The following is a 24,159-nucleotide window of genomic DNA, read 5'->3' as shown; positions in this document are numbered from 1 at the left end:
AATATCCATATTGTACCACAAGGTAAGTTGTAATGTCTCAGTCACACGTCATAAATGTGCCATGTGACCATTCCCTATGCTTTAACGCATTTAGGTGTAATACGCATTACAGGATGCAGGAGCATGTGTGATTTAATGTGAACCCCTGAAGTACAGAGCTCAGTTCATTAGTCTCAACCTTCATAGGACTCCATGTTCTACTAATCATCACAGAACATAGACACAGAGCTACAGAACATTTACATTTTGAATCAGAGACCTTTCTCAAGTTTTTCTGACTTCTTAACCACTGCCACAATCCCAGTAAACTGGTTGTAAATTACTGAGAATCAAACCATTGTATAGTATGCAAGATCACTCATGAAGATTTGAAGATGGTTACAAGGAATGTGAAGAGAGTTGATTCTGCACACTTCTGTGTATTCACCATCCGCTTCACTAACTTGCACATGCACACATGTGCATTTAAGAAGTGTACGATTACAGTCCACAGTCTGTAATCTGTAATATGTAATCAACAATCTGTTCCCATTACATTGGATCTGTATTCATCGTCTTTCAACAACCCTCTACCCAGTCAGTGTCACTTCTGTGTTGAGTGTGGACAGTCACTCAGAAGTGACTTCAGCAGTGGTGCTGTGTTGACACTGGTCACTGAGATAGGGAAAGCTAACAAAAGCCATGCAATGTAAAAGATGGGCTGCAGCTTCTAAATGTAAACCTAAGACACTCTAATGAATAAATACTTCTTAGAAAACTGAGTGCTGAGTGTACTTACCATATAGATCAAATGCTGAACCATAATCCTCTGAGCCTTCAACTTAACTGGATTATTATTAATATTATCAAAAGGCTGATACAAAGGAACATAATTTGCAATGTGATCTGGACACATTAAAGGTTTTTTTCTGTGCTGGTGTAAAGAAGGCTATATTTGTGTTGGATGAATAAATAGATTTCCCCACTCCTAGGCTGAAATGAACATGGGTGAATAAACAGCCCTTCTACCCAGGTGATTTTTGAATGTATTTATTATGCACAGATGTGTTCATCAGTTTCAAACGCAGTTTTTAAGTATATATATGGTCCTTAAAGGCCATATAATCAATGAGAAAAACATCACAAACAGAACTGTCTAAAGAAGGCAGACAGCAAGGAGAGGTGCTACCATCACCACACTCAACACCATCACCATACTGAACACCATCACCACACTCATCATCACATTCATCATCACCATCACCATACTCATCATCACATCACCACACTTAACACCATCACATTCATCATCAACATCACCACACTCAACACCATCACCACACTCAACACCATCACCATACTGAACACCATCACCACACTCATCATCACATTCATCATCACCATCACCATACTCATCATCACATCACCACACTTAACACCATCACATTCATCATCAACATCACCACACTCAACACCATCACCATACTGAACACCATCACCACTCTCATCATCACATTCATCATCACCATAACCATACTCATCATCACATCTCCACACTTAACGCCATCACATTCATCATCAACATCACCACACTCAACACCATCACCACACTCATCATCACCATACTCATCACCAACCAACAAAACCTTAACAAAACAGAGTAAACAAAAAAAAAAACAACAAAGAACTAAAGATGCCAATAAGAAAGGTGAAGAACCAGAAAGGACAGGAGGTGAAGTTGGGGCGAAGGCTGGAACAGGAGCAGGTCCTAGTAGGAAAACAGCCGGACAGAGGAACAGAGAGAGGACAGAACACCACTGGACTGGGGACAAAACAGGAGGACAGAGAGGAGGAGATTAGGAGCTAGGCTGGAAAGCAGGCTGAACAGAACTCCCACGATGACCAGGTGGACAGGGGATGGAACAGAATGCTAATTAGGATGAACAGAGGAAGGGATGAAATCAGGATGAAAGAGAAAAGTCCCTCCCACATGAATCTTGTAAGACCCTGACTCAGATCCATAGGTAAGACCATGTGCTGGACTTCCCCAGGTAAAGACCCTGACCAGAACTCCCACTGGCTGCAGCTGATGACTTGAATCGGAGATGCTGTAGCCGTCCTAAAATCATGACATTCATATTAATGCCTAGATCTGTGGCAGAGGTCTACAAAGGACCTGAAATCTATCCCACAGCTGTGGACTTTGGTCAAGCAAGGTGTGAAAGAGCACCGATGTAATTAACCTGGGGTGAACTTCTACCACAACAGCATCTTTATTTCTTGTTAGTGGCAGTTGTTCCAGCCGCAGAGAAAGACATGTGAGAATAGAGTCTGTGTGTTTCTCAGGGATTCCTGCAGTGTGAGGAGAGAAGCCAATGAGAACCAGTGGGGAACATCCCTCCCTCACTCACTTGGGTTCACAAACTAAACTAAAGCTGATGACGTTGCTGTAGGCTGATTAGATCTTGACATGGCAACTTCAGCAGTGGCCTTGAGAAGGAGCAGAAACACAAGAAGCACAAGCAGACCTCCCCATGGTGCTGACATTTTTAGTAATGTAGCCTTTTAGTAAGTTAATATCTACAAAGATTTTGGGAAATTTGTATGCATTACTTGTCTTTTGTTCCTCACAATAAGTCTAAATTTTAGCACATTCATTAATAACACTTTGCCCATACCCATCAAATTCCCTTATTATCATCCACCTTTAGTGGCAAAGCATTTGCCCTTTTTATACCAATGTGATTTATATGGTCCTGTAGCACATTAACGATGCTAGCAATGCTCATGTGCCATCCATATTCATGAACAACTGTGAAGGAAGAAAAGGCAGAAACTGAGTCGGGATTTGCAGAGGTGCTGAACAAGCACTGAGGAGGGGCCAAGTGGTCCTGAGGGAGGAGCTGACTGGAAGCTTGGGGAGGGGCTAAGTGGGCCTGAGGGAGGAGCTGACTGGGAGAATGGGGTGGGGCTATGTGGACCGGAGGGAGGAGCTGACTGAGAGAATGGGGTGGGGCTATGTGGACCGGAGGGAGGAGCTGATTGGGAGAATGGGGTGAGGCTATGTGGACCGGAGGGAGGAGCTGACTGGGACAATGAGGTGGGGCTATGTGAGCCTGAGGGATGAACTGATTGGGAGAATCAGGATACAATGAGGGGAAAAAGGCATAAGATTTAAGATTTATTTATGTTTAAACAAAATGCTGACAGTAGCTCCTCGTCTGAGTGAACAAACACTAATGCAGACATGTGCAGCAGCAATGTGACATCAGCACCTCCCACTGCTCATCTATTTCAATAAAGGACATGTCAGTACCTCATGTCTTATTAGCAATCATGCCCTAATCAATGAGCTGGAGCCTTAAACCAGCTGACAGCTAATTAAAGGGGCACTACGTGTTTTCCGTTGCACCGGCCAGGTAACTGCCTGTAATTAAACCTAGAACGAAATCTGCAGAGAGCTCTGTGAACTGGAAGACAAGCTAGATGCCACAAAACAAATTGTCCAGTCTCCTCCAGAGCAAAAGCCTAATTTGCTCCTTCGAAGAAATCAATAAAACTATTTCATCTCAGGCGCAAGAGTAGAACAACAAACACTAAAACTCAATGAGCCTCTCCTTGGGGAGAAGCCCATTCCTCTTCTAACAGTAGAGGACCAGGATGTGCGCAATACTGGGTAGGAGTTCTTCAGATGGACATCTTGGTGTAAAGCTCTGTGGTCTCTTTGAAGCTTCCAGACTTTTCCTCAATCTCACCTGTGTTGGGTGACCTGACATCCATCCTTATCTCCAAGCAGGACACTCTTGCTTGTTTGAACATCTCAAGATAAGCCCCATCCCTCTTGTTCTTTTATATTGCATCTGCATGTTGAAGTTCCCTTACATTCATATGTGTCTTGTAGAGCCCCTCTTGATTTGTGGTCTACTCCAATAGAACTCACTGGCTACTGTGAGAAGAATTTCTGCACTTCATCTGTAAGTAATAATAATCTGACGTAATAGGCAGACAGAATTATTCACAGGCCCAGTCTAGAAATATGACAGATTCATAAAAGGGCATCCATTAAATTCATCTCTGTGATTTCAGGGGCACCTGGGATATCCTTGCACATTTCCTTATCACAAAGCTGTGCCATAAAGCACAGTAATTAGCTCTTGAGCTATCAAAGCTGTCCAGCAGATCTTTCAGCTTCTTCAAAGTGACTTGGAAAAGCTGGCCACATTTTCATTAAATGCATCTTCCTATAAGAGCTTCTGTTCTTCATCCACTATCTTCTGTCAGGATGTGGAACTTTTTTATGAATGAAGGAATGCCTAGATGGACAAAATATGACACAAACTGCACTCTTGGGTGTTAGTTATTAGCTGGTAATCACACAGCACAGCATTACTCCTTCTGACCTCCTACCTGCCCAGATGAAGCCACAACTACTGAACCAACACACACAGACAGGAGCTTGTTGCCTCCAGAGTATGTTGGACTCTTGTCATCTTCCTGGCCAGGCACAAAAAAGATGAGACCAAAGAGAGGATCTGCCTGCTGGCTCAACCAAACAAGCAAAAAGTATCTTACCTCCATGACGGGAACTGCTTTGACAGCACAAGACATAAGCCAAGCTGCAATTCAGGGTATAGGCCATGCTGCCTGTTAGGGCAAGGGTAAGGGTGCCTGTTAGGGCAAGGGTAAGGGTGCCAGTTAGGGCAAGGGTCAGGATACCAGTCAGGACAAGGGTGAGGATACTAGTTTAACCAGGCTGCCAGCAATTAACAGAAGATTGTGTTTCAACTACTGAGAGAGTTGAAGGGGTGTGTAATGGAGGGTGAGAGATGAAGAATAAAAAGAAGCTGACAGAAGAGAAAATGAGAGCTCCTTAACTACAATGGCATATAAAATAATTAGACTTTTCAGTGGTTCCTAAGCTTTTGTACAAATCCTGTCTGGTTCTTGTCAGTCATGCTGGCCAATCACAGAACAATCTTCCTTTGTTCATCCAAAACGCTGCCTTTTCTGCACATTGTTAACTGCATACTCCCAAATGATCTTAGGCATTACTTATTTCGCTGCCTAAAAAGAGGCAAGGTGTGTGTGTGTGTGTGTGTGTGTGTGTGTGTGTGTGTGTGTGTGTGTGTGTGTGTGTGTGTGTGTGTGTGTGTGTGTGTGTGTGTGTGTGTGTGCATAAAAGAAGAGATACAGTCACAGATGAAAAACACTAGAATGAGAGAGGGAGAGAGAGAGAACAGACAGTGTTTGTCCTGTCACTGAGACAGTAGTGTCACAGCAGACACACTGAAGCGCCAGACAGACTCGACAATTGCTCTGATGTAGACTGGATCTCTGTCAACAAAAATAAAGCTTTACAGTTGAAATATAATGTATATCTGTGGTAGATATGGAAGTTCAAATTAAGAATACAGTATATAAATGTGAAACACTGACTTATCCAAATGCTACATCAAAAGGTTAAGACTCAGGCCTTTCTGTCAAATGCAATAATTTATGCACCAATTTTGTTGCTGATCAATTGTGTGGAAACAAATATTTTGTAAAGATTGTACACACATGGGCAAATGCACACCCACCTACACACATATATACACATGCACACACACATATATAATGACAATCTCAACCGCGCCGCTGATTAATGCCTGTGTTCATTTTCTGGCATTCAGATTTATGAATTACATTCATGTTTACATAAATTCATCACCTTTTCCACATTGAGAGTCGTTTTTCACCTCAGGGTCACTGTTGAGTTAGAGCTCCCTCCCCACACTCCTCCGAACTTGTGAATGAGAACTACGACTCTCATACAAATGCAAATTCATGTTGATAACAACTGTTACTGATGTTTATTTCATGAACACTTTTGTAGGCTTTGAAGGTCATATCCCTCATGTGCTTTGAAGGTGGTACTCCGTATGTGTTGACAGGGCAAACACCTGTGTGTTCCCCCACAGCTCAGGCTTCTGACTGACCACCTCATTTGTGTGCCAGTTGTTTGCATGTTGCTAAGGTGCTTTCAGGGGGGGAAAAATTGGCTTTGCACAATGGGTTTGTAGCATGGTCAGAATCTTGCACGTTTGACAGACTCTTGCCGAGACAGATCAAAGGGTTTTTTTTTTTCTTTTTACTTTTTTTTTTCCTATTCTGGCAGACAAGCAATTTATCCAGAAAACACTGTTACTAAACCACCTTCTGTGCTGTGTCTGGTGGGGAAAGCAATCAAAGCCAAAATCAAATGTCCCCCTCTGAATAGACTATAATCCACAAAAGGCTGCTCCCTGCAAGTAAGAGAGAGAAAATAGGGCACAGAAAGGACTGAATCTGCAACAAGTAAAAGCCGCCAACCCAATTCACCTCATCGTGGCCCTAGTGGAAAACAGCCTTGTCTTTGCCCCAGACACCGAGTAAAATACATGTAAGCTGAAACCAAGAGGAAATAAAATACATTTGTTCACACAAAGCTACAAATGTGCTTACTGGTAGAACTCATTCAGTCAAAGTGAACCAGATCCAATGCAAGCCATTATCACATCAAATGTCCCACACAATAAACGTTTAATTTATCAAGATCTACTTCTATCCAGAGCTGATTCATCTAATTTGACAAGACATTTTCAAAACAACCTTGTATGCACAAAGCACACAGATGTCTGTAACTGATTAGATCATAGTCATCTTACTTAGACAATACATTTATTTTTATTCTGTATTTGTACCCCCCACAGTGTTTAGATCCTGTAGTATGTTAATGAAGATACTCAAAATCTCACAGGTGAAAATGAAGGGTCCTGACCATGAGCCAAAGCTCTGTCCTAAGGGACCGTGGCTAAGCTTCATTTTGCCTTCCTTCACTTCCATTTGTCCTCGGTTGTCATTGTTAAGCTAAAGGGTTGTAAAATGCATGACAAATAACCCCCCTCCCTCGCCTCAAAACCACTGCCAAGACTACCATGAGAGGAAACACGGGGAGGCCCCCTCAGAACCAGCCTCTTGCCTGAATCCCTTGGCCTCTTTCCGGCTCACTGGAGTGGGAAGCAACATGGCTGCCACCCTGGCAGCCTGGAACCTTGGCCCAACAGATGGCAGCTGGTGGGAGCTCGGTTGAGGGCCGGCATGGTCAATGAAGCTTTATTGGGGAGAGGTCTATGTGAGGTGAGTAAACGTCCTCGGACAGGCTAATTAAAAGGGCCTTTTTTCATTAGACAGGCCCATCTGTTAGGAGAACAGGTCCTGATGGACTCAGAGCCACTGGAAGGATGGTAGCATGAGCTGGCACTTAAACATCATGAAGTCATTTGGACTCTTCCTGCGGGACTGAAGAGGGTTCTTTATGATTGGTTGGTCCTAGGCTAAAATCTACTTAAGCATTTTATTTGCAGAAATCTGTGGCTTGGGATAAGTAATTGCAATCATTACTAAGCTCACTGCATCCCTTTAATTTGAGATATTAGCGTACCTAATGTTCCTATTCAATGTCCTTTATAAACAATATAGCACAGGCATAGAAAACAATGCCTATCTGAGGTTATGTAGATGTATATGCAAATGAGGCGTGATCTCTGAAGGACAAGAGAAGGGGACTAGTGATTAGCCCAACGAAGACTTCCTCATGTAGAAAGCTGTTCTCCCTCTCTTTGGTGTCATAAAGTGTTATAAGGCGTCATAAAGTATTACAAGGTCACAGTGCATTTGCTGCTAGATTGCTGACTGGTCCTTTTCTCTTTTTCCAGATTAAACTGCTGAGCTGGACGGTGACTGTGTGCAATAAGAGGTACAGGCGGGTGTGATATAAGAGGTGAGGAAGAAAAGATAGTCCTCTCACTCACCCAATCACACTCTCCATCAGCAGTGTTCAAAACAATCAGCTTCAGTCAAGCTTATATGACAATATGAATTCAGTGGGACACACACACACACACACACAACAGTAACCTGATGCCTGAATGACTGCAGTGTGATAAACACCTTCATGCACTGCAGAGGGATGAACATCATGTCCTGAACAAGCCTGAAGTCACATCCATCCTGTAGCAGTTCCTGGAATAACTCGTCATAAGTCAGTACGTTTGCACCAGTACAGGCACCGAGCTGGAAACAGCAGATGCCTCTGCCCACCAGATCCTCGGTGCACATCCAATGGATTAAATGGCAATTTAGTTTCATTCCTCTCACCACTGAGTGCCTTCAGGCTTCACACAAGACAGCGTTTTTCAGATGAACTGTCAAGCAATACCGTAGCTGCTATTTTCATGGACTTTCATGTGACACAACAAAACAGCTGTTCTGTAATGCTTGACACTACCAGTGTAATCTCCTGTACTTTGCCTGGTGATTACGCTGGCAGTTGTGACTGGATAATGTTACAGTCAAAAGTACCCCCAGCTTCAGCACATTAACAACTCAACCATTGTGACAGCATGTGAACCTGACGGCGGTGTCGGGCCCAATTCCAACTCCCCGGCTGAATCCGACTCCCCTCGTTTGAACGCATATAGAGACGTTATATGTGATATTCGGGAGTATGATTTCGGCAGGCATTGTGTTGGCCTCACCAAAATTGTACTCCCCTTGTTAAAATAACCCTTGAATGTACATTCATGTGATTCATATGAATAACATACACATCCAGATAAGTCACATACACGAAAAAAAGTTAACCACACATTTCAATCCTGTGAGTTACAGTGATTATAACTTAGTTCATTGAGCACTCTAGTTTTGTCCTAACTAGATATTTAAACATAATACTGCTGTAATACTGCGAAGTCATGTGGTCAGAGGTGAACTTCAGTATAGCCTGTGTGTTTGGACATAGATAATGCTGTTTGCTGCGATGGATAATTAAAGTCATAGAAACGTAAATCGCGAATATAATCTGTAGTAATCCATGTTTATGCGCAGATAAACGGGGGGAGTCGATTCTGCCGGGGGGTCGGAATTCGGCACAACAGCCGAGCTCACAGGGTCGTAATGGACACCCAGGACCTGGTGGGGAAATGCCAGTGACACCGCCCAAATTCTGGGGCAGAGTGTCTTTCATATAACATATCAGTGTAAGTACTTACTTACCACATTTAACTTACCACAGGTGTGAACAGGTGTGTATCTTAAATACAATCATGGCCAAACTAGGTTAATGTATTACCTCTTGTCCATGATTGTTCATTCATTTTAATTTTACAGACCGATCTAACGGATCCCATTCTAGCATTCTGTTTCAATCCACCACTTTCCATGCACTAGTTATAATTAGCATCTCTTCTCCTGCGGGGCAGTGGAGGGGTGAGGTCAGCTGTCTCTGCCCCCCAGGTCCTCTCCTCCATAACAGCAGGGCCCAGCCTGCAGTGGGAGAGGGCGAGAGGGCGAGAGGGCGAGAGGGCGAGGAAGCCTGTGTCCATCTGCCTGCTGCCAGGTTGCTGTCAGCTTCGATCAGACCTGCAGTGGCCGTGTGTCTCCATTATTCCACACTCCTGTGTGTCAAGCAGGCTAACAGCAGCATGCCAACCAGACAAACTATCCACAGCAGACCTCTCAGACACACATGCATGCATGGGTATTGTGGGTAGTGGAGTTTCACAGCAGAGCCATGTGAAGGTTAGAGTTAAGATTTTAAGTTGTGGATGAAATTTCTTTTTCATCAGTTGCTAGGGCTGTTTTGGGATCATTATCAGAGAATGGCAAAAAAAGACTGAAATAGATCTTGATCTTGATATAAACTACAAATCAAAATCAGTATCAAGATAGCTTATAAAATATATAGCTTCTAAAATATTCGTCAGACATATTAATTTTAGATGCACATGATTTGTAATTCAATTACATACAATTTACATTTTTAAAAATCTTTCTGCTTACTATAGACCAAAAAGTGAACGTGCACAACTGACTTAGTCTACTGCTCTGAGATACTTACAGCCCATGGGAGACAATACAAACTGATATAGTCAGCACCACTTTGTCAAGCTGCTGGATAATTCACAAAACAGGCACGTCATTTCTGCTGTCAACACATATTTCAGCACATATTTCATAACTATATCATTAAAATCATGCCGGTCTTATATCATTACATTGTTTCTTGTATAATCTTGTATTATTTTGCGGCAGTGCAACTCCAACTGGACATCACTAGACATTTTCTAATTATTGAAACCCATGGATTTTCTGGAGTCAGCCATGTTTTCCTCTGCAACCTTCTTTATTGAATTCATTGTTTGTGTTCAAACAGACTTTGGTCTCTAGACTACTTAGTTTCTCTGGTGTTTTTCAAAGAAGCTTCAATCCCCTCTGCAGAAACCTCTCCAAAGTGAAGAGCCCATTCTGTGACCCCAAGTCCCATGAGATGGTCCTGCCTTAAGCAATGTGTAGGACTGCAGGGGAAGTGTTGGATAATGATGTGTGTGTGTTTGTTACTGCAGCCCTGAAGGAAGCTCAGGCAGACAGAAGCATGCAATGCTGTGCTAAATTTCACCCACATTTTCATGTAATTTAAGGTCCCTTTCCAAACCAGCTTGTTTTAATTACTTAGAGTAAGTGGGAGCATTTGGTTGGGTTTATGACTCTTTATAAAAGAGCAGGGCCATGGTATAGAAGACGAACTCTGTCTGATTGCAGAGTTGTAAATCCCTGGTCTTGCAGCTCTCTAACAATGCCAGGACCCACCACACAACCACTTTACTACAGGGCACTCATAAATTCTCTTTTAATTTTCTAACACACAGACACAATGGATGGGAGCAAACAACCCCACAGCCCCAAAAGACCACATGCGGTCTAGTCTCAAAAGATCAAAAGAAATGTCTGGTCCTAAGGCAATATTCTAAAATGTAAATGAAAAATACTCATGTCATTGCCTATTTTTTAATACTCAGAAGAGGAAAACATGAATTTAAAATGGTTTCCCTAATCTACTTGGGTATCATTAGGCATTTAAAGCGAGTCTTGGCATGGTGGTCTATTTGCCATGTGCACCTCTGGGCTTTGGTGGTCTATTTTCCGTGGACACCTGTACTGAAAGCTCCTTGCCAGCTTAAACAGGGTTAGCTCAGCGTTGTCCGCACACTCCAGACATTTTGCATCTCCATCAGATCTGGAATAGTCTTTCTGAGTCATGTGGTAAAAGCAACAGTCTGAACACTGTATTGAAAAACCAACTGTTTTATGGAACGGAAAGCCTGCGAAAGGCCTAAGCGTGCGCTGAAGTGGACACTCCAGTAGGGCAGCTGCCCCTCTAACAGAACAACTGTCTCGGGCTTAGCAGATGAGGCGAAGTGAAACCACAGGATCACCCAGGGTATCCGATATTAACATCTGATTTGCAGATGGTCCATTAGGGACCAGGGTGGCTCGTATCTTTTAAACATCTCGACAGATGTTGGCAGAGACCTTCTCCGTCATACAGAGAACAGCTAAGAGAGCAGCTAAGAGAGACTGCTGAACACTCCAGCAGAACGGGACAGCAGAACAGGACAGCAGAACAGGTTTCTGGAGCTGTTCATTACTGCTCAGCTACTGGCAGCTGATCCATGAAAGCACTGAGAGGATTATTGACCAACAATTTCCTCACTGCCCTCAGCTATACATACTGGGTGACCCTTCTCCCACTAAGAATTCAGCTTATTTGGATTCTCAGCGGGGTCGCAAGCAATAATGTTAGAAATGAGGTTACTCATACAGGAATGGAAATCCGACAGGCTGCCCACCATGGGGGGAGGGGCTTCTGTTGCTAAGCAGGGGATGTCAGGCTTTCCTACAGACTAATTAATAAATCTGAAACATACTTGTTCAGACAGGATAAACACCTTGCTTTCATCAAAACCTGACAGCCCTTTAGAGTAATTATGCACAAAAGCAAAACACTGAGGTGTTTGTTTTTAACTTTATCTAAATCTTGAGCTTTCATTTATGTGAAATCTTTAGGCTTTTGTATATGTTATATAAGAAATCAATAAAACTATCAACATCTCCCTCTCTCTCTCTCTCTCTCTCTCTCTCTCTCTCTCTCTCTCTCTCTCTCTCTATATATATATATATATATATATATATATATATATATATATATATATATATATATATATATATATATATATATATATATATATGGTCACTTTTGATTAGAGTGATATTTTACTTATAAGTGGATATGTTGCTAGCATGTTGTTTATAATTAATGTAACTTTTAATTATGCTGATGATTAAAAGTTAAATTAATTTTATGACCCCTGTGACCCAATCAATGAAGCCATTAAAAAAAACAACTAAATATTCAAACCATGTAGAGAAGGAAAGCAAAGGTGTCAAAAAGAACCTTTGAGGATATTGCATAAACAAGAACCTAGCTAAATTAAAACATGAATATTTCATGTCAGGGCCAAACCAAAATAAATTACAGAGGGGGTGATAATGTTCTCCTTGATCTCCCTAAGCAATATAGGGATTGGTTTAGTTCCCCTACAAATCAACGGTGCATTTTTATGGGAGTAACCGATTGAAAGACCCTGCATCGTTAAGGCGCCAGTACCTCTGCTCATTAGAAACGACTGGAGGAGGTAAATCTAAATATCATTTCTTCTTTATAAGCCAGGAACTCAGTTCTAAGAGCAAACTCAGGCACGGGGATTAGCCAATGGTGTGGGATGGCATTAACAAGCTCTCAGTTACTTATGCATATATTTCGTGAAAAACATGTATTTTCTGATAAATACATCGTTCACGAGGCCACAGTTTGTATAGCTGACCCTTTTTCATCCATTCAGCAAGCTATTTATCTTCTCTCTGTATTCTTCTTCTGTGCTGCATTCAGACATTTGTGCAGACAGCTTGTGAGATGATCTGAGGAGAGTGTAGCAGAACACAGAAGAGGCTTCTGCTCACTTCCCTGTCCATGTCGCTATTCTGACCACATGTACTGACTACTGGTGTAAATCTGCCCTGGTTCCTCCGGGCTCTCCCTGAAGTCTCTGCCCCTGCACTGGTCCTGAGCCCACAGGGGACCGGGGGGCCCTGCGCTGGTCCTGAGCCCACAGGGGACCGGGGGGCCCCTGCGCCACAGAGAGACTCAGCACAGTACTCAACATGCCTGGACTCCTTCTCTTTCTGTGCAGCATCTCCATGGTGACGGCGTGGAGGGCAAACGAGACGTGTCAAACGGTGTCACTCGCTGGGTCTCGGTGAGCTTTGTGACCTTAGCGAGCTCAGAACCACTCGGCAGAGACGCAGAGGGTGCCGGTGGCGTAGAGTACAATTGGAGGGCTCGCTCACATCTGACACGTGAATGCACAAACATCCAGTGAATGCACAAACATCCAGTGTGTCATGCAGTTTCCAGACAGATTCCTGTAAGAGCGTCTGTCAGCTATGTTGATGAAAAGGTTTCCATCACGTCTCCTTGTGATTTTAAAGAAAGTCTTAAACTCTATTATGCATCTAAAGCAGAGATGCCAATAACTTAAAGATAAAGAGAGAGAATGCAGCATCAAACTCTTGGTGTCGTGAGCTGCCATGACAACTATTGGACACGGACAAAGGCAAAATGAAACCATGTACCAGATTTGATTTCCCCCCAAATTCTAAAATGTGCATTTTAATCATTGTCATTTAAGGGATACAGCCTTCTCTCCTGCTGTCAAAAAGCTCTCACAGCCAACAAAACTGAAGACCACAGATTTGATTAGCAAATCAGAGGCCACCTGCTCCAATACAGCTACCAAATCATTACTACTGTATGCTCTGACTCCAATCCAATTAAAGCAACAGTGGAGCAGAGAGATGGGTCCAGGCTGAGGTTATTATATTTGCACTGTAAGTAGGGGATTACTTGGCAATATGCAGGCCAACTGTAGATTTAAGCAGTGCTACTGAAATGGATTAAGAACACATTGCAAAAATGTCCTCCATAACTCTAGCAAACTCCTTCCTGTTTCTATGATATTTTATCATAAGCAGTACTCTGCTGTACCTGTGTGGTTTAAGACTCATTGGTGCATATTGCCCTGGGCTGCATGTTTACTGATATTCTGTATCTTATGGGCATCTTCCTAAACAAGACGTAGGTGTGTGTGTGTGTGTGTGTGTGTGTGTGAGTGTGTGTGTGTGGTGTGTGTGTAGTGGGGCAGCTGTGTGTAAAATTCAGAGCAGGTGGCATCGCAACAGGATGACGAAGTGACAGGACAGCCTGGTGTGTGTGTGTGTTTATGTATGCACACTTTGGTGACAGTAACCATACACAGTACTGACAACATGTTCCATTCCAACACCTGTGGAATAATTTTCTTAATTATGGCTCTTAGAATAGAACCTTAAGCACTTCAATGCCTCAATGAAACATACTGTACACCCTGTGTATACAGGTAGTGTACATCCATGACCCTGTGTAGACACTACACCCTGTGTATACAGGTAGTGTACATCCATGACCCTGTGTAGACACTACACCCTGTGTATACAGGTAGTGTACAGCCATGACCCTGTGTAGACACTACACCCTGTGTATACAGGTAGTGTACAGCCATGACCCTGTGTAGACACTACACCCTGTGTAGACAGGTAGTGTACATCCATGACCCTGTGTAGACAGGTAGTGTACATCCATGACCCTGTGTAGACAGGTAGTGTACATCACTGACCCTGTGTAGACAGGGAGTGTACATCACTGACCCTGTGTAAACAGGGAGTGTACATCATTGACCCTGTGTAGACAGGTAGTGTACATCCATGACCCTGTGTAGACAGGTAGTGTACATCATTGACCCTGTGTATACAGGTAGTGTACAGCCATGACCCTGTGTAGACACTACACCCTGTGTAGACAGGTAGTGTACATCCATGACCCTGTGTAGACAGGTAGTGTACATCATTGACCCTGTGTAGACAGGTAGTGTACATTACTGACCCTGTATAGACATGGAGTGTACATCCATGACCCTGTGTAGACAGGTAGTGTACATCATTGACCCTGTGTAGACAGGGAGTGTACATCACTGACCCTGTGTAGACAGGGAGTGTACATCATTGACCCTGTGTAGACAGGGAATGTACATCCATGACCCTGTATAGACAGGGAGTGTACATCCATGACCCTGTGTAGACAGGGAGTGTACATCACTGACCCTGTGTAGACAGGGAGTGTACATCACTGACCCTGTGTAGACAGGTAGTGTATACCACTGACCCTGTGTAGACAGGTAGTGTACATCATTGACTCTGTGTAGACAGGGAGTGTACATCCATGACCCTGTATAGACAGGTAGTGTACATCCATGACCCTGTGTAGACAGGGAGTGTACATCACTGACCCTGTGTAGACAGGTAGTGTATACCACTGACCCTGTGTAGACAGGGAGTGTACATCCATGACCCTGTGTAGACAGGGAGTGTACATCACTGACCCTGTGTAGACAGGTAGTGTATACCACTGACCCTGTGTAGACAGGGAGTGTACATCCAAGACCCTGTGTAGACAGGTTGCTAAAGTCACACCTCTAATCCCAATATATTAAGCCATAGCTGCTGCTTAACTCCTCCTACAGCAGGTGTGACCCTCATGCTGGTTTGCAATGTGCTACACACACACATACGCACACAGACACACACACACACACACAAACACACACACATAGCCCATTTAGAGACACCAGTCCACCCATCATGCACATCTTTGGAGCGTAGGAGGAAATCAGAACACAGATGGAACCCACACAGACACACAGGGATAATGTGCAGGTGCCACACAGGCAGCATACAGGCCAGAGGTCAAAGCCCCACACCACTGGGCCATCCTGCCCAGTTAGCCCTGTTAGCCCAGTTAGCCCTGTTTAAGCCCATACAGACCTGCACACAGCATTATACCTATGCAGAGATTCAGACACATCGATAAAAAGGAACATGTTTTATTCACAATCAAAAATGTCATCCCAAGCTGCCATATTATACATTTTATACACAGTTTGAAAATCCTTTACAAAACCAAAAAACATTAGAAAATATGATTTAATATGAAATATGACATAACATAGATCATCTTGAATAAAAAAAGTTAGTTGGTTAATTCATGTCCATAACCTCCTATTACAGTGAATACCAGCAATATCATTACAAAATAAATGTAAAACAAGCAAAAACATATTTAACAAAATCATAATAAAAAAATTACATGCAGCTTTGTAAGAAAGAGCCTGAGAGTATACACCTGTAAAGGTAAATAAACAAAAGAAAGGGGTTTTGATCACCCACCAATTATGCTGAATGATCCAAAAACTCACAAATATATACTGAAAAAAATTAAAGCCATTCTGGGCAATCTTAACCAGTTGCCTCCATGACATCAGAAATACAGTGTCTGTGAGACGTTACACAGGCTGACTTATTCAGAGCTAAATGAAAAAAGGAGAAATATTATCATTCTGATCCTGATGCTGAGACCTCAGAGTGTGGGGTGTGGTGTGGCTTTTGTGCTATAAGTAAATTGTTGCTCTTTGACATTCTACATGATTATAACTAGACTGCAGAAATGCATAGAACCACCAATGACTGGTGCCATAGCCAGTGTATGTAACACCTACATCCCCAGAGATTATCTGAACACCTTACAGCAAGTCTGAACTAACTTGGTCATTTTAGTCATTGTACTGCATGTACAATGGAATGATGTTTATTGAAGACCAGGTGTACCATGTTACTATGCTTACATGACGTTTACATTCATGTTTTAATGGCACAGTCATGATTAGCCATCATGCCATACTCATTGGCAATGTGAGTGTCTAATTGACCTCTTTGTGAGTTATTAAGTTGTGCTTGCATCTGCTTGCTGAGGCTAAGCCTCTCGGAGTTACTCTCCTCCCCACAGAGTGAGGGAAACGTGTTGCCCTGTCTGAGTTATGACCCTCAACTGCTCAGACTACAGGGGGCGGTTGGTCCCAGCCCAGCAGGGCTCATGGATACATTCCCACTGCCAGGGCCTCTACTCATGAAAATAAGGGCAGAGATTCACACTGACCAAAGATGTTGAATGTTTTTGAAAAATGCCTGAAGGTCACCGCTAAAGTGTGAGAGACAGTTGATAAAAGTCTGGGCATTGTTGGACACTGAATATGGACATCGAATGTGACTGAATGTCTCTTTCAAAAGAGCAACAAAATAATGGAACCGTGTGAGATGTTTCACTAGAACATGTACTCTTAAACAGAAATGACCAAACCCAGCACAGAGACCTGATGGTGTTCTACCCAAGTTATTCAAAGAAACTGAGCCAAACTTGAAGATGCGTGAAAATGGTTTTGCACCAACCAAGGCTGCAGCAGGCTCGTCAACGTAGCTCTTAAATGACATCACAGGTTTGTTTGATATGTAAGAGAGAAGGTCACACACAGTTAATAGAAATCCAACGTAAGGCTCCAGAGGTCACATAACAAAATGCTGATTGAGGAGGTCAAGGAGGAAGAGGAAGAACATGAGCGTAGCGCATCTCTTTCCTCCGCCCTTTAATCTTCCCATCAAAATGACATTTTACAGACAGTTTAATCATATAAATACACTATACAATGTAATATAAAATCATTTTCTTCGTGAAACGAATATGTTACGGGTCGGCTTAGGTATGCTGGTCAGAGCACTAGCACCAGTACAAAAACTAACGATTGAAAGAGTCATATGATAAAGGCACTTTATGGTGTAGCAGAAGAAATGGGTAAATGACAATCCCTCATTCAATCTTTATTTCTCTATCAACATTTTAAATTATCTCAAAATATCACAGGTTGTCACTTGGTCTTTTCCAACTTGATTGAGTCACACAGCGCGTGGCACCATCCAGGATGAGCAGGCATGGCGCTCTCAGCACCAGCTGTTCTTCACTTCCTGCCGTGTTCCTCCAGCCACTGAAGCCACAGTCATACCTGCTTTTTCCTCTTGTCTTTTTTGTTCTTAGTATCAGTGAATTGGCTGTTACATTTCAAATTCTTTCCACTCTGACTTCCAGGAATCTCTCACTTCCTCTTCTCCTCCTCTCCCTCTATCCAACTCACATCCATCCTTTTTCAAACCTCCACCTCTCGCAGTCCTTCTTGAATCTCCGATGCTACTCTGATGTCAAAGCAGGTCACCATCATAACACGTGACTTGCAGAGGTTGACACAGAATTCCAGTTCTCCTGTGGTCTGCTGTAGTGCCTCCAGATACTCCTGGGACTCCTGATCCAAGTCCTGGTCCACCTCAACTGTGAGGAGCACAATCATGTATTATTGAGAGAAACTTGGGCTGACAAGTTACATAATTCATTTCAAGTCAGGTAGATCAATCATTAATGTCAACTCTGAAACTCACACTCTCCTGTCCACTTGCTTGGGTCCATCATCAGTCTGGCCTTAGTGTCTTCTAGTTCCTCCTTCAGTGTCTCATGTTTGACTCGCAGTTCTCTGATCCGCTGCTGTCGTCGCTCTGCAACCTTCATCTTTGAGTTAAAATATACCAGTCCCTATAGAGAGACAAGAAGTAGGAGAATGAAGACATAGGAGAGTGAGGACGTAGTACAATGAGGACATAGTACATTGATGACGTATTGTAGGAGAGTGAAGACATTGGAGAATGAAGACAATAGAGAGTGAGGACATAGTACAATGAGGACATAGTACATTGAGGACGTAGGAGAGTGAAGACGTAGGAGAGTGAAGACGTAGGAGAGTGAGGACATTGTCTTAACACACACACACTCAGGGAATCAGATTATTACTCTCTTAAACAAATCAAATGCTGGATGCAATAATATGCTGGTGCTTACGGAGATAATCCAGAATGAAGGATATATCAATGGAACATGGACGTTCTCATTCAAATAATGTGCACATTTAATTTGGTTTATTTTTTATTCCTTCTATTAGAAACCTTTCAGTAGTGTGTTTAACCCTAACCTTCCCTGTTAGAGTACTGATGGCCAGATGTACTAAGGCATTTTTGTCTATATGGAAAAGTGTTTTTCTCCCTCATTCACATTAATTTGCATCACTTACACAACACTTCTGTTTCAAGGTCACTGAACAAAGTTCTTTTGCTGTATTTGCCCAAGCTGTTCAGCATCTCCATGTCTGATAATGCCACCATTTCGCTGCACCATTTAAAGACTGCACCTCACAAGCCCGTATCACCTTCATGGCGTCGTTTCTGTAAATGCTACAGCTCCATCCAGGGCACTGCACCGGCTCATGTACCAAAACCTGACCAGGAGTCTCTTTGTATCTAGCATGCAATTACTTGTGTCCTTGTTGCATGCTCTTTATAAAGCATTTATTTATTTATTTGGCAGGCTCTGAAGGACACAATGAATATAACCTTCTATTAAGCAAAGGTAATTTCAATTACCATCTAACTGATTTAAAATGGATTTCCTTAACAAATCTCTGTCTGCCTTCATTCCAGCACTCCTCTCCTTTTAATCCTAAACCCAAGACATACACTAGATCCAACTCAATCGCTCCTATCTAACCCAATTAAGCTGAGAGAATTGCCTCTCAACTACTTTGACTCAACTGCAGACATTTTGTTCTTTAACCCGAAACCAATGACACCACAGCTATTCAGACACAATCATCCACTATCAGACATACTGAAGGTCAAGAATCTAAGCCACGAATTATCATAACACACTTTAATAAGATGCATGGGGCTGACAAATTCTTTGTTCAATGTCACTCACTTTAAGGCAACGCATGTGGCATTTTGCTGAACTAATGACATCCTCTCCCACATTCCAGAACTATGATTAAGACACAGACTAAGCTTTGGTAGATTTCTGAAAGAATGAAACATGAGAAAAGAAAAAAATGATATATGTCATATCTTAGCTGCCTTACTGCAGAATTGAGCTATGTTAATTTTATCACTAGTGGATGGGGTTTTTGGGTACTGAATAATAATGCTCGCACTAACAGAAGTGAAATGCTCACTTGCAGAAGTGAAGAAACCATCACGTACATGAGCAGTAACATTTTCATCCACAAGTCATAATGAAAACATCTCATCATTCCTCAGCTAATACAGTGTGCCATGGGCCGAATGTGAGGACGTCACATTGAAGAGCCACACCACACTTACCTCTGCTGCCTCCTCCTGTCTCCGCCGCTGTAAACGTTCCACATCATCAATCTCGTACACCTTGATCTCGAAAGGCTCTTTCAGCGGACCGGCCATCGGAGGCAGGTCCACCCACTGGCCTGTAGCTCCTGCCTTCTTCCCTAAGGATGAGGCATCAGGCAAGGGAGCAGGGATGAGGCGCCGTCTCTGAAGCCCTGGTGGAAAGAACATATGGAGAGAGCATGACACACAGCAAGGAAAAGGGTAAGAGGATCGCAGAGAAAAAAACACTGAGATGGAAGAAGTGTGTAAACAAGGACAGGCAAAATCAGGAGATTCATGCATGAATTGATGGGCAAGGTGGAAGAAAAACAAATAAAGAAAAACACATTCTTGGACTGTAGCAAAGAGCAGAAAATATAAAAAGCCACAGTACAGAGATGTATCTCCAAATCTGTATTTATGTACGTATGTATGAGAATGCAGATGGAGAGTGATAACAGACTTTCTGCTGACCTCCTACATATTGTTTATATTTTATATGTATAAGCCAAAATGTCAGTTTAACACAAATACACAAACTGAAAATTAACAATGAAATTACTTTTGCTGAGTTAGATGTGTTGCCTGTAAGATTATATACTCTACATGAGGCCCTTCTGAGCAATACATCTAAGAAGGCAGGAAAAGCAAAGTTCCTGTTAACATGGCAAGTCAGTAATATTTCGAAGACACTCACCATTTGACCTCTTTTTGGGCGGTTTGGAGGTCCTGGTACGCCCTGAAGAAGACAACCCACTTTCACTCATGGAGTCATGAGCTGATGAGGCACTTCCAGTGGCCTCACTGTCCCGGATCATACTCTCGTACCCACTACTTCCTCCACTATGGTAGAACAGTGCAGTTCGGCCCATGGCAGGGGGCAGCTCTCCACTCAGGACGCTGCTGTTGTCACTACCATGCCCACTGCTGTACCTCTGTGGCCGCCTTGGGGCAGTAATCTTGCTGTAAGGAGAGGGCAGAATAGGGATTGGTGTAGGCTTGTCATCATTGAGGTTCACCCCACTGTCGTTGCCACTGTCTGAATCACCAGATCCCTTCAGATGTTTCCCAGGAGGACTTCCTGATACCAGCTCGCTTACACGACTGTTAGCTGCTCGCATCGCTTGCTTAGTACCCATAATTGTTCCTCTTGTGGGTTTGCCGTTGCCTCCTGGTGCTGAATGAGGTATTGCACTCTTCCCTGAAGGTGGAAGGTTAGCGTTCCTCATGGATCCTGTGAGGGACTTGGTTGAAGAGCTTAGGGATTTGGAATTGCTTGCAGACAGTGTACGAGCTTTGTTTCCATTTACAGGCACTGGTCTTGCGTTAAGGCTGCTTTTGACCTGCCCATTTTTTCCCATGTTGGCTGAATTAACACAGGGAGGTGGAGAGGCATTTACTGGGGAAGAGGTGGCAACAGGGGAGCCAAACTTAGTAACAGATCTGCTTGACTTTCCATTCAGACTGGCTCCACTGTTCTCTCGACTGAGTACAGGTTTAGATCCCAAAGATGTCAAACTGTCACACCTTTCAAGGGACATCTGGCTCCCATACAGTTGTCCAGTATCCCCTCTTGCTCCTCTGGCCTTGAGACTAGAGGTTGTTTTTAGTAAACTATGATCCGACTTCAACCCAGACGTTTTTAGACTGTGGAAATCTCCCTTGTACCGGAGATCATATTCATTCTCTGACTTGGCAGGGCTGGGAGCTGCAGACTTTCCTAAGGCACTTGGTGGTAGCAGGATTCGATTTTTCTGATCCAGACTGGATTTACGCACGGGAGGTGGAGGAGGTGATACACCACCTGGCTTTGGTAGCAAACTGACATCCTGTCGAATAGCCTTTCCGTTCTTTTCTAAAGACGAGAACTTTAAACTACCTGTTGACCCCAAGTCCAGACCAACCTTGATATCAATGGATGCATGAATGACTGGGACAGTCCCGAGGGTCGTTGCACCTCGCTTGAGCTGGGGCACTTTACTGGGGGTCTCAATCTTTTTGCTACTACTGGATTTTTCACATCCATCTACCACCCTTTGGGATGAATTAGATCCCTGTATTTTGGGTATTCGAGGTACACTGTTGCAGCTTGTGCCTGTTCTTCTTGGGGGAATTCCACTCAGTCCAATTTTCAACCCAGTTTTGGAAGACGGACCTGAATTCGAAAGCACAGATGACTCTGGCACATTTTCTATCCGATGCCATGGGTCATCTGGCTTGACCTCCTGCCTCTGTGGGTCACGTCTCCACCTGCTATTGTTGTTGCTCTCAGTACTGCTGCTACTCTCCACTGTGTATGAGGTAGGTTTCACTTTCCTGGGAAGACTACAGTGAACACTGCAAGAGTCTTGCAAGGTCTGGGTTGGAGATGAATTATTGTGACTTGATTTTGCAACTTTTGGTGGATTTCTGACAGATGCTTTTGAGGACTCTGGGGATGATGAGCACTTACTAAGGGAAAGCTTACTTGAAGTTGCACTGTCACTATCCATTTCTGAGAAGCTAAAACCACTATCATTCAAGGAGTTTTTGGGCTCCTTCTGGGGTTTGCTTTGGAAAATGCCAAGAGAGTCCAGGTAAATTGCATTTCCTGGCCCAATATGTGTACCATTAGGAAAAAAGACATCTGCACACTGGGCCTTCTCGCTACCTGAAGTGCAGACACTCACTTCACTAAGCCATGAACTGATAGATGAACCACGACTGTCCAAGGAGGCAAACGTTTCCACCTGCAATGGTGCCACCATTTCAGCATTTATCCCAGAGGTGTCAACACAGGATGTATATGCATCAAACTCATCATTGATACTGCTGATGATGCTTACTGGTCTAGATCCTGAAGCAAGTGCCTGCACAGAGCAATCACTGTTGAAGCTTATAATACTGGAAGGTCTCCCATTGTTCACAATATTTCCAATAGATAATTCTTCTACAAGGGTGAACACCAGCTCATCCTCTCCATTCAACTCTACTGGTTGCTGAAGGGTTACTGTAGTCCTCAAGATGTCCCTGTCCATGCACCGTTCCCTAAGTGTAGATCTTAACTGGCACACCTCAAGTGGGGTCCTGGGATTTAGATGATGGACCCTGCTCAAAACAGGAGAGTTGCCACTTGAACCACTTTGCTTCTGATGGCTCATTCCAATGGGAGGAATCCGAGTTGCTGACTTTTCCTCTGTTTCCCCATTAGGTTTCATAGTGTCATTCTGTTGTGGGGGTGAAGGAGCAGGTTTGGGTAGCTGGGTCTTCCTGTTTAAAAAAACCTTTTCTCTTACCACTGGGTCTGAGTCTTGTCTTTGTCTTCCCGGGGAACATGGGGCCGAGTTGTCTGATACCAGAACCTGTTCAGCATCAGTCCTAGAACAGCACACAGGCTCAGGTATGTCCCTCTCTGAATTGGTGGCACCATGCCATTTGGAATGTTCAGATTTGGACTTGTGCTTGGGGCTGCTAGGAATTTTACTGACAGCAGAATTGGGCTGCTTAGATAATACATTATCCTGGTGTGAAGACGAGGTTTTGGTAAGAAGCTTGGGAGAAGCCGAAAGAGGCACAGACCCTTCCTTTGGCCTTGTTGCGCCAACATCCATCTTAGGACTGGCTTCTCCAACAAAAGCTGTTGGTTCTTCACTGCCATCGATACATTCCAGTCGCTCCTGAAGTTCTGCAAAGGTGTTGCACTTGAAGAGATCACGATCAGCTGGTCCCTCCTTATTGCGCTGCTTCCTGTTCAGAGAAGGGATGATGGGAACAAAGGCTGGCGGACCCTCGTTATCACTGAGCTCTCGATCAGAGATTGCAGCACCACCAGGGCCGACGTAAATGACGGTGTCACAGGAGTGCTCGCTGCTGGAGGAATAGTCTGGGTCACTGAGCAGCGAGGGCAGGTCTGGGTCCAGGGCCACGGTGCGTGGATGGAAAGGTCTTAAATGTGGTGGCCGACGAATTCTTCCCTCATCGCAGGAACTCTCCCCTCCAGAGGAACTTGAAGCATACTGCACACAGAAACAGATTTATTAAAGCTACAATATGCAGCATTTCAATCAAAAAACAGGTAATTAACATCAA

General features: G+C 43.5%; 1 protein-coding gene across 4 annotated transcripts in view; it reads right to left on the bottom strand.

The window, feature by feature from the left end:
• Nucleotides 1-15,856: 15,856 nt before the first annotated feature.
• kif26ab (kinesin family member 26Ab) overlaps nt 15,857-24,159 on the bottom strand; it is a 77,390-nt gene continuing 69,087 nt past the window's right edge. For all 4 annotated transcript variants that reach the window (XM_076978302.1, XM_076978303.1, XM_076978304.1 and 1 more), the window contains 4 exons: nt 20,789-24,086; nt 20,071-20,264; nt 18,307-18,457; nt 15,857-18,199 (listed from right to left, as the gene is read on the bottom strand). In XM_076978302.1, coding sequence (XP_076834417.1) covers nt 18,021-18,199; nt 18,307-18,457; nt 20,071-20,264; nt 20,789-24,086 — 3,822 coding nt within the window. In that variant the 3' untranslated portion in view covers nt 15,857-18,020. The remainder of the gene's footprint in view (nt 18,200-18,306; nt 18,458-20,070; nt 20,265-20,788; nt 24,087-24,159) is intronic.

The sequence above is a fragment of the Brachyhypopomus gauderio genome, chromosome 17, assembly GCF_052324685.1.
Source record: "Brachyhypopomus gauderio isolate BG-103 chromosome 17, BGAUD_0.2, whole genome shotgun sequence".
Lineage (NCBI taxonomy): Eukaryota > Metazoa > Chordata > Actinopteri > Gymnotiformes > Hypopomidae > Brachyhypopomus > Brachyhypopomus gauderio.
Note: the sequence above shows the minus strand (reverse complement) of the source record. Positions and strands in the feature narration are given on the sequence as shown.